Source organism: Pteropus vampyrus, unplaced genomic scaffold, assembly GCF_000151845.1.
Source record: "Pteropus vampyrus isolate Shadow unplaced genomic scaffold, Pvam_2.0 Scaffold202, whole genome shotgun sequence".
Lineage (NCBI taxonomy): Eukaryota > Metazoa > Chordata > Mammalia > Chiroptera > Pteropodidae > Pteropus > Pteropus vampyrus.
In genome coordinates this window covers 2865499-2877176 of record NW_011888983.1, presented here as the reverse complement: position 1 = coordinate 2877176, position 11678 = coordinate 2865499, and the positions used below count along the sequence as shown (strand labels likewise).

The 11678-nt window shown below is 47.0% G+C and overlaps 1 protein-coding gene across 1 annotated transcript in view; it reads right to left on the bottom strand.

Moving 5' to 3' along the window:
- The window catches only part of LOC105300142 (cadherin-23-like), a 93540-nt gene that overhangs the window by 57692 nt on the left and 24170 nt on the right, over nucleotides 1-11678 (bottom strand). Inside the window, exons 4-5 of the mRNA XM_023537857.1 lie at nucleotides 4702-4766; nucleotides 5-105 (exon numbers count right to left, since the gene is read on the bottom strand). Coding sequence (XP_023393625.1) covers nucleotides 5-105; nucleotides 4702-4766 — 166 coding nt within the window. The remainder of the gene's footprint in view (nucleotides 1-4; nucleotides 106-4701; nucleotides 4767-11678) is intronic.

Genomic DNA, 11678 nt, shown 5'->3' with positions numbered 1-11678 from the left:
CCACCCCCATCCCGGGCGATGACCGTCAAGGTGAAGCGCTGGATGAGCTCGTAGTCCAATCTGGCAATCAGCATGATAAGTCCTGTGTCCTTGTCCAGAGAGAACCTATGTCAGGCAAGGAGGAGGGAGAGAAAGGACACCCTGGTGTAAGGCAGCTTGTAGATAAGAGCCTGCGTTTACCAGCCTATTCTTGGCCAAGGTGATTAAACAGAGACAAATAAATGAAATCTGAAATCTACCTTCTTTTTCATTTGCCCTAAATAAGAGAAGTGATTTCTAACAAAGGGTGGAAGGTGGTGGGCTGGAATCAGGACCACATGAGGGATGGAATGGTCAGGTGTGAAAGAGCAGGAGCAGGTTGATTTACTCAGAGAGGAAACTCAGGAAGAATGACCCTCTTCTTGTTGTGAACAGAAGTTTCTGCTACTGGGGATATTTAGATGTTAGAGAACTGTAATCATCAGAAATTCTTATAACTGACACCACAAAAATACAAAAGATCATGAAAGACAGGTATGAATACTCACATGCCAACAAATTAGATGACCTAGAAAAAATGGATCAATTCCTAGAAACATACAACTTACTAAGACTGATTCATGAAGAAATAAAAAAATGCGAGCAGACCGATAACATAAGGAGATTGAATCAGTAATCAAAACCATCCCACCAAATAAAAGTCCAGGACCAGACAGCTTCACTTGTGAATCCTACCAAACATTCAAAGAAGAATACCAATCCTCCTCAAACTCTTCCAAAAACAGAAGAGGAGGGAATATTTACAAACTCATTTTATGAGGTCGGCATTACCCTGATACCAAAACCAGACAAGGACACAAGAACAAAAAATTCGGGCAATGTCCCTGATGAACATAGATTAAGAAATTATCAACAAAATATTAGCAAATTGAATTCAACAATACATTAAAAGGATCGTACATAATGAATGATCAAGTGGGATTTATTTCAGGGATGCAAGGATGGTTCAGCAACTTCAAATCAATGTGATACACGTTAACAGGATAAAACATTAAAGGATAAAAAAAATCATATGATCATCTCAAAAAATGCAGAAACAGCTTTGGATAAAATTCAACATCCATTTATGATAAAAACTCTCAAAAAACGGGTTATAAAGGGACTATACCTTAGTATAATAAAGGCCATATATGAAGCCCACAGCTAACATCCTCAATGGTGAAAAGCTGAATGTGTTTCCTCTAGGATCAAGAACAAGACAAAGATGCCTTCTCTCATCACTTTTACTCAACATAGTATCGGAAATCCTACCCGGAGAAATTAGGCAAGAGAAAGAAATAAAAGGCATCCTAATCATAAAGGAAGAAGTAAAACTGCCACTATTTGCAGATGACATGATACTGTATAGAAAACCCTGAAGATTCCACCAAAAACCTATTAGAACTAATACATGAATTCAGTAAAATTGTGGGATACAAAATCAATATACAAAAATCTTTTGCATTTCTGTACACTAATAATGAATTGTCAGAAAGAGAAATTAAGAAAATAATCCCATTTACAATTGCATCAATGAAAAATACCTAGAAATAAATTTAACCAAAGAGGTGAAAGATCTATTCTGAAAAGTATAAGACACTAATAAAAGAAATTATGCTTATAGATTGGAAGAACATTGTTAAAATGTCCATCTTACCCAAAGCAATCTATAGAGTCAATGCCATCCCTATCAAAATACCAATGGCATCTTTCACAGAAATAGAACAATCCTAAATGTGTATGGAATCACAAAAGACACCGAATGACCAAAGAAATCTTGAGAAAGAACAACAAAGCTAGGGGCATCATGCTCCCCGATTTCACACAATATTACAAAGTGATAGTAATCAAAATAGTATTGTATTGGCATAAAAACAGACACATAGATCAATGGAACAGAATAGAGCGCCCAGAAAGAAACCCACAATTAATTTATGTCTAAGGAGCCAAGAATATACAATGGGGAAAGGACAGTCTCTTTAATAAATGGTACTGGGAAAACTGGACAACCAGAAGCAAAAAAATGAAACTGGATCAGATTACAGACTTGAATATAAGACTTGAAACCAAAAGACTCTTAGAAGAAAACAAAGGCAGTCTTCTCTTTGATACTGGTCTCAGTGATGATTTTTTAGATTTGACATCAAAAGCAAAGGCAAAAATAAATAAGAGGAACTACATCAAACTAAAAACCTTCTGTACAGCAAAGGAAACCATCAACAAAATTAAAAGGCAACATACTAAATGAGAGAAAACATTTGCAAATCATATATCTGATAAGGGGCTGATATCCAAAATATATAAAGAACTCATATAACTCGATAACAAAAAAACTCCAAATAATCCAATTAAAAAATGGGCAGAGGATATGAATAGACATTTTTCTAAAGATAATACACCGATGGCCAATAGGTACATGAAAAGATGTTCAACGTCCCTAATTATCAGGGAAATGCAAATGAAAACCACAATATCATCTCATACCTATTAGAATGTTTATTATAAAAGAGACAAAAAATAAGCATTGGTAAGGATGTGTAGGAAAGGGAACTCTTGCGCGCTGTTGGCGGGAATGTAAATTGGGACAGCCTCCATGGAAAACAGCATGGAGGTTCCTCAAAAAATTTAAAATAGAACTATCACATGACCCAGCAATTCCACCTCTGGGTATTTACCTAAAGAAAATGAAAATACAAACTCGAAAAGATATATATACACCCCCCCCACCATGTGTATTGCAGAATTATTCAAAGTAGCCCAGATATGGGAAAAAAAAAATCTAAGTGCTCATTGATGGATGAATCGATAAAGATGTGGTGTGTGTGTGAAATATTATTCAGCCACACAAAAGAAACTAAGGAAATCTTGCTACTTCTGACAGCATGGATGAACCCTGAGAGGATTTGCTAAGTGAAATAAGTCACACAGAGAAAGACAAAATACTGTATGATCTCACTTACACGTGGAAACCAAATAAGGAAACAAAATTAAAAAATTGAGCTCATAGATAGAGAACAGATTAGTGGTTGCCAGAGGCAGGACGTGGAGGGTGGGCAAAATGGGTGAAGGTGGTCGAAAGGTACAGACTTCCAGTTATAAAATAAGCGAGTCCTGAGGATATAATGTACAGCATGGTGAGTATAGTTAATACTGTACTGCATGTTTGAAAGTTGCTGAGAGTAGATTTTAAAAGTTCTCATAACAAGAAAAAAAAACTTGTAATTATATATGTGGTCATGAATGCTAACTAGACTTACTGTAATCCTGTATCAAATCATTATGTGTACCCCTGAAACTAATATAACGTCCATGCCAATTATATCTCAATAACACACGCACACATATTTGGTAAATAAAAAATAAATTCTGTCATCCCAGATGGTTTTGCACCAAAATGTTTTAAACAGTCAGCAAAACATTCACCACGGGAGCAGTGGCTGGTCCTCTCTTAGAGGCTACTCCTCATCTTCTGCTCGAGGGACTGAGCCTGATAAATGTCTCCTGAAGAGGAGCTAGGTCCAGCCAGACCATCCCTCTACCTGCTTCCTCTCAACATCCTTTCAGGAGCTGCCTCTGAGTTGTCAGTTGACATTTGTGTGTCCTGACCTGGTCCATAGTTTCTAGCCATCAGGCTTGGAAGGTCCTAGCTCCGAGAATGGGAAAGCCCCCAGCCCAGAAGATTGGAAGGGATGAGAAAACACAAGATGACCAGGACAAGGCCAGGTGAACATGGGTAACCTGAGGGACTGAGGTGCCCTGTGCACTGCTGGTTCCTGCCTCCTATTTTGAGGCCCCATCAAAGAGTGGCAGAAAAATGGCTAGGTGCACCTAATAATCTCTGTCCCTTCTTGGTTATTTACACAGATAGTCAAGTGCCTTTAATCCAAGCCAATTGTGCTCATCTTCTTGGGCTTCCAGATGCATCGGATACTTCATTTTTAGAAGCAGACCTGCTCTCTAAATCAGCTTGGCTCTTGATCGTGTTAAAAATGAGAGGTCTTCCCTTGGACTCAGCTTAAATAAAGACAAAGGAAAGAGATGCCTCAGAACCATGGTGGGTGACAAGGCAAGGCTGGCACAGGCCAGGTGGTGAGGCAGGTCACCTACCTAATAGCTGCAGCACATTGAAAGCCCCCTCCTGCTGGAGGCTGTATATCCCAGTGAAGACTACATGCAGAGGCCTGGTCCTGCATGCTGTGTGCTTAAGAGCTGTGTGACTCTGGGCAAGTGACTGAGCCTCTCTGGGCTGTAGTTTCCTCATCTGTAAAGTGGGGATGATAATAATGCCTAGCACTGAGTTCCTCCAGCATTTAGTTGTGAGGACTACATTAGATAATGTGTATAAAGCTCTTGGCAAAGAGCCTAACACATGGTAAGGGCTTCATAAATGCTGGCTGCTGCTGCTGCTGCTGGTGTGCTATCATTAGCATTTTAAAGCTTCTTCATTCCCAAAGCTAAGGGCTATCTTTTGAGGGCCTGAAAAACTGTGCCCCAGAGAGTTTAAGGGACTTGAGCAAGACTGTACCACGACCAGGGCTGCACCAGCGGCGGTGCCCTCGGGTTCCGAATCCCAGCCCGGTGCTCTGGCCACAGGGCCACAGTGCTCTCCCGGGGCATTGAGGAGTTTCCTGGACCATATGAGTGGCAGAAGGCCACTGTGGAGGGGCTGGGGCAGGGTCTCACCGGTCAGGGTCATCGCTGAAGAAGTAGTTGACTTCCCCGAAGGTGCCCACATCATTGTCCGTTGCCTACAAAGGTAAGAAGTCAAACAAGAAGTCATTACTGCCAGGTCCACCTGAGGCTCCTGATCTCACCAGGAAATGTCCACAGCAAACCCGTGGTTCTTTCACACAACTCCTCTGGCCCATGCTGAATTTTCTAGAGCCATGCTGTTCAATATGGTTGCCACCAGTCAAAAATGGCTATTTAAATTTATGCTAGAGAGTGTGCTTCTAGAAACTCAGTCTTTTGCTTAAACCTCAACTTGAAACCATCCCTCCTGGACTCATGTCAGGCTGGGCAGGCTTATTTTCTGCAGATCCTTAGGGGCGTAGAGAAGAGACCCTGGACCTGTGGCTCAGAGTCACAACCTGCAGGTTTGTAAAGTTATCACAAATGAAGGTGAGGGTGGGTTCAGTTGACTGGTGGATTCTTCCAGTGATTCTACTCATCCCCAAAGCCTCTAAGTCAGATGTGCTACCCAGTGGGGGAGGCTATCTGGGAGGACTTCCGGTGGTCCCTCTTCTTTAACCCTGGGACTAATCCGTTGCATGCATAGGGCAGCCTGTCACCTGGCTGGCAACCTCTTTTGTTGCAAACAGCCTGCCACCCCCTCCACCCATCTTCTCCCGCACCTCTCTCTGCTCTCTCTGCTCAAACAAGAGGTCTGAGTCAGAGCTGCCTGCTCTGCCCATGACCACAGGGACTGGGCTGGGAGTACCCCTTGACCGCAGCTGGGGCTATCAGAATCCTCTGGGATTCTTTTTACTGTCTCTGGGAGGTAAAAGGTTTTCTCCGAAGCAGTGAAGCTAGGACAGCATGAACTGAGAGCTGCTGGATGTGTGGAGAGGTGAAGGTGTCCCCCAGGGGAGAGTGAGGACAAGAGAGGGGCTGAGTCCTGGTAGTTCTAGAGCCCTGAAGCTGCCATCCCTTCCCATCTCAGCTTAGTCTGTGAGTCCAACAAGGCCTCTTTTATCCAGGCTGATCCAAGTTGGCTCTCTGCCGCTTGTAGTCAAGAGAGACTGGAGGGAGAGAGGCGGGCCTGGTGCTGATGACGACGGCAATGGTGGTGATCTGATCACTGGCAGCTTGCACTACCGGACCTTTTACATTTTCAGAGACCGTCCATGTTTATCACGACCTCATTTTACCTTCACTGTCACAACATGACGAGGAAGACAGAGATCACAAAACTGAGGCCCAGACCCCAGGGAGACCCAGTGAAACTTGACTCCCATATAGGTCATGAGCAGGTTATAAGCAGACTGAGGCGGAAGCTTAGATCCCCACTTCTTTCCTTAAGGCCACCCGAGTGAGGACCGTTTCCATCTCCTCCCTTCTCCAGGATGACGGCAGTTCTAGCAGTGGTTTGGCTTTTGCGGCTGGGGCCTTTGGGCTTTTGCATTGTCCCTGGCATGGGACAGTCCACAGTGCAGGCTAAATGACACTGTTCATCCATCCATTCATTCAATAGTTACTTATTAATCATACACGCTGTGCCAGACACTGTGACTTCTGTTCCTTTCCCAGGCCACTGCCCTGGAGCCAGGCAAACTGCTACCTGCCACCAGACACCAGGAGGAAAAGGCCTTAGATTGACCTTGGGGTCCAGTTACATCTGTTTTACACTCAGGGCTTCTCTGTAAGATCATAATTGGATTAAGATTTGCTGCTATAAATATGTTTCAATACCTTATTCTCTTTTTGTTTTAGCTTTATTTAGGTATAATATAAATAAAATTCCAAAATATTTAAGGTGTATAACACGATAATTTGATATACACAAACTTGTGAAAGAATTGCTTTTATAGGCCTGTCTCTTATGCCCAGTTTCCACTCGGTGTCCCCACTGTTCGTGTTCCAGTAGACTGCAAACCTCTGTTCCTTCCACTGGCCCGGCCAGGCTCTGAGGACATCACAGTTTCTCAGGGATGCATGTCGAATAAGTAAAAAGGAAGATGCTGAGCTATGTACCCAACTTCCAACTAAGGACTGATGCTTTGATAAGCCCTACCCTGGTGCCCTTGGCCATCCCTCACGACATTGCCATTTATGGAACACCTTACGCTTATGTATTTTATCTTCATAACAATCCTACGAGGTAGGTGCTATTATTATGCACAGGGAAAGTGAAGCATAGAGAGGGTAAACGGCTCAGCCGAGGCTTCACAGCTAAAAAAAGGGGGCAGAACCAGGATCTGAACGCAGTGCCATCTCGTCATGCCCTTAGAACCCCCGTGTATTGCTTGTAAACCAAAGAGAGACTTGTTCTCAGAAGAAAAGGCACCTGGTTAGAGCTCCTTATAATAAGTCCACCTCTGTCCTCTCCTTCCAGGGACTAAAGGAGAAGGGAGGGGAGGACCCTGAAGTTCCTTTTCTATCTATTGATAAATAATCTTCACCATATATGGTATTATCAGACTATAATAACTACAGCTTGGTCTGGGGAAGAGCTGACAGGGTGCCACTGAGCCAATGGCGAGGGGTCACTGTGCTGTAGAGAGCCCGGTTCCAGGCCAGTGTCAACAGCTCAGGTCACTGCAACCCCCTGAGGCCTCAGTATCCTCTTTTGTCAAGGGAAAGGGTTTGGGGAAGCTATGAGGTCATGCTGCATCTGCCAGGCTCACCTCCCACCATGGACAACACCTGGCACATAGCAGTGCTTCACAAATGCTTGGAAAATGAATGAACAAATTCTAGGAAGAAAGGGGTGGTGGAGAATAAAAAGGGAGCTGGTGGAGAGAGAGGGGCAAAGACAAGGAGGGCAGAGGATTCAAAGGGAAAGAGAGGGAATGAAGCAGAAGCGGTGAAGGGAAGGGGACCAGGAAAAGGAGAGGAGAGAGTGGCTAGGAAGTGTGGAGGGGATCAGGGGAGCGGTAGAGAAGGTTGGGTCCACACAGGAAGTGAGGGGCCCGGGGCACACTGTAACGAGGCTCCCTGTCCCTGAAGGTCCCATCTGAACCCTGGGGATAAACCTTTCACATCTGGGTACTCTGCAGAATTGCATTTGGACTGTCAGAGTGGGAAGGACCTGAAGTCCCCTGTCCAGTTCCCTTCATCTTGGGGCCTGGAGCAGCTGAGGCCCACTGAAATTAGGTGATGAGCCCCTGGGGACAAGATGGAGCTGTCCTCTCTCTCCAGGCAGACGTGGCCGCCAGTCCCCCACGCCAGTCTCCACTCCCTCCCCAGGGAGGCTGGGCAAAGCCATGTCTTCCACGCTGACCTCATTCCCTGGGGGCCCCTCACTGCCCGCTCCCCCAGGCCGCTGATACTGACCAGGGAAGATTTGTGAGTCCTTTAGTGCCATTGTCTAATGACCGTATGAAATATGTACGCCTGGTGAGGGGGAGAGGGAGAACTTTCATTTTTCAAATGCATGAAGCAGAATAATAAGAAGATGAAAAGCTGTGTCTGTGTCCCTACCGGGGTGGGAGCAGCCAGCATTGGGGCCAGTGCCAGGCTGCAGTGGGGCCGGGTGAGAGGCCCTGTGCTTGGGAGGAGGCAGTCCTGCTGAAGGCCCTCCAGGACTCCCTGGTGCCCTCAGAGGACAGTCCCTCCTCTTCCACATGCATTCCCAGCCACGTAGTCCAGCCTTTGCTGCCAGCTCCAGTCTCATCTCTGACCCAGGCTAGACCACATGCAGCTCCAGGCCTGCTCTGGCCCCTGCCTGGATCTGCCTAGATTGCTTCTTCCTTCTCCTGCCTGGCTCACTCACTCTTGCCCTCCCGGAGTCCCCGACGTTGGGTCCAGGCTCTGCAATATTCCCAGCCCTGATTGCACTTCAGAGCTGTGGGCTAATGTGTTTCTCGTGCCCCACTAGGTTGTGGATCCCTGAGGGCAGGGAAGGGTCATGGGGCCTGGACATAAAGGCAGCTCAGGAAAGCTCCTGATACCTCTGTCACCTAAGCGACATTGGCATCCACGTCCACACAATAGTGTTAATTATTATTAAGTTAATAAATTATAATTAAATTAATGTATACATTGTTAAATTTTGACTATGCCCCTTACGAGGAGGGTACTGTTATAAGCCCTGCTTCCTGGTTTAACAAACGAGAAAGAGAGGCATGACGATGTTAAGTGACTTACCCAAGGTCTCACCACTGGTAAGTGGCAGAGCTGGCCTCCAAATCCTCTGAGTTTAAAACCATTCAGCACTGAGGCCCCAGCGGCTCCACAATGCTGGCTGGCTCAGTAGAGGGCCCTGTCAGGGACGGCGACAGGCTCTATCTCAGCCCCACTCTTTGTGTTCTGACACTTTTTAAAACAACGGTCTTCCCAAGACTTGCTAAGTGTCCGAGCAACTGAAAGACCAAGAGACGAATCAAGTGGCAACTCTAAGAAATGCCAAACCACGATTCAGATGAGCACCTTGACTATGCTGCAGGCACTCCCTCTGGTTCCTCTGTGCCCCTGCTACTGTCCCACCGGGGCTAGAATCTTACCCACAGGTACACACTAGTACCTTCTCCTGCTTGCCGAGACTCTCATAAGAGGCCCAGAGCAAGAAGTCAAAATCAATGACTAAAATGATCTTCTTCTGCTCCAGATCCTTCACTGCTCCCACTGCTGTTGAATTAATTCCAGACTAGCACCTGGAATCCAGGCTCTGCACAGACTGGCTGGCCTTGGCAGTTGTATCCACCTCTCCCTGATACACCCAGACTGTTCTCTCATTGCCTGGTTGCACCATCCCTTCATCTCATAACTGCTGTCCAAACTCTCACCCACCCCTCAGGGCCCACCCCAAAGCCCTCTCTCTTAGGGAGCTCCCTGACCACTCAGTTCTTGACCACAGAGCCCCTGGCTGTACCTTTTCTGGAACATACAGCAACAAAGCATCTTGCACCCAAGCTACCTACTGGCTAAACCCTACAGGCAGAAGGAGGGCGGGAACTCACTGAATTGCCCTGCAGTCAGCCTGCAGGGACACGTGCAGAATGGGTAAGAAGGGCAGGGTGGGTCTGGAGGGGCAGATGGAGGACAACTGGCAAACCATGGAAAGAATCTTCATGAAGGACTAGACTTTTGCTCAGATATATATTCAGTAAATATTTTCTGAGCTTTTCCAATGTGCTAGATACTGTACCAGGCACTAAAGTCATGGCCATAAGCTGGAATGTGACTTACAATTGGAAAGGGGAGACGGACAATAATGGAGGAGAGAAATAACTAAACATAACTTCAGACAGTGTTAAGAATTATGAGGAAAATAAAGCAGAAAATGAGCAAGTGACTGAGTTGCAATTTTAGATTGATTAGTCCTGGAGAAGATCTCTCTTTGACCAGGTGTATGTGGGTCTATAGGCCAGTCACTGGCTGGACATCAAGATCCCAGGTAGCTCCTGGTGAGAACTGCCTTCCTACAGGTATTGAGGCCTGGTGGGGGCTCAGAACGTCTCTGCCATCCCCTACCCTCATCAGCCTCCCCTGGTGGAAGTGTCTGCGGCCTAGGAAGACCGGCAGGCAGGCCAGCCAGCGTCTGCCCCTAGGGTCAGTACAGGGAAGAGGGGGCCAGGACTGGCTGCTGCCCAGTGCCTGATTTATAAGGCATCTCCTCTGATTCTCCCCGACACTGGCATTACCAGCAAAACTAATTCTCTCATTTGGGCCTTTATAATTGCATCCGCAAGTGCTTATTTCCGTGATGGACAATGCTGGCAGAAGTGTAATTTTCTTCTGCTGACGAAAAGGAAAAAAAATAAATACACACAGTGGGGGAAATTCCAAAGGTTAAGACAAGGTGAACCTGCAGTGGAGGAATAGTCAAATCCCCAGACTGGCCAGGGACGAGTCAGAAATGCCCATCTCTCCCCTGGCTATCGGGCAGGGAGACGTACAATGGTGCCCTCTGCCATTTCCCTTCGAGCACATACTATGTGCCATGCACTGTGCCCAGAATTTCTCATTACATCTTCCCAACAGCCTTATGGACCAGCACAAATATTATCCCCCATTTTATAGATAGAGAGAAATGAGGCTCAGAGAGGTCAATCGCTTTGCCCAAGGTCAAACAGCCAGTGCTGGGATGTGAAGTTAACACATCGACGGCCTAGAGGGCGCTCTTAACCACCCCCTCCCCGCTCCTCCGCTCGTGGGGTCGGGGTAGAGGCACATTCCTCCAGTATGAGAGCCCAGCTATGGGATCCAGGATGCTCTTACCAGGTCACTGTCCTCATCCTGTGGAAGCCAGACGGGCCCCATAGGCAGTCTTTTCCTTCTTGCCACAGTGACGCTGCCCCCAGCTTCTGCCCAGAGAGGGTGGGCTCCGGGAACACTGGCTGTGCCCATCAGCAGAGGAGGCAGCGGTCTCTGGCTGTGGTTTCCCAGGATGCTGGCCCTTAGCCATGACTCTTGGCCCTCAAAGGCTCCCACCCTACTCTTGTCCCAAGTGTGGTCTCGGTGTGTGCATGTGGCTCAGGGCCGAGACATGGGAGGCTGTCCCTTTCTGAAGGCTAGGGCAGCTCGGCTGGCTGCGAGGGCTCCCCAGCCAGGGTTCCTAGCACAGCACGCTCTGATATAGCCCTCCCTTCAACTTGTACGCCAGGGCTCTATGCCCAGCCCAACTCCCTGCCCTCTGATGCTTATCACAATAGCTCATACCCACTCCCAGGGGACTCACCATTTCAGCAGTCGTCAGGTCCTCCTCTCTTTGTTCCCTCCCAAGAGCCCCTTCTGACCCAGCCTGTTTTCGTGATGCGCAGTTGCCCTCTCGCCCTCTTCCATTTATTTTCCCTAGACGAAGGGACCCCCTAACAGGGTGCCTGCCTTGCTGACACACTGCCCCCATGAATCTCCATACCTCACTGCTGTCCCTTATCATGGCCTTGCAGACATCCATCTGCTGATGTCGGGCCTTATGCACCAACCTGACTCCCGCCTGCTCTGGCCTTATCTCAGATCTGCCTCCAAACTGTGGCCCATTGGATACTGCACTCTGA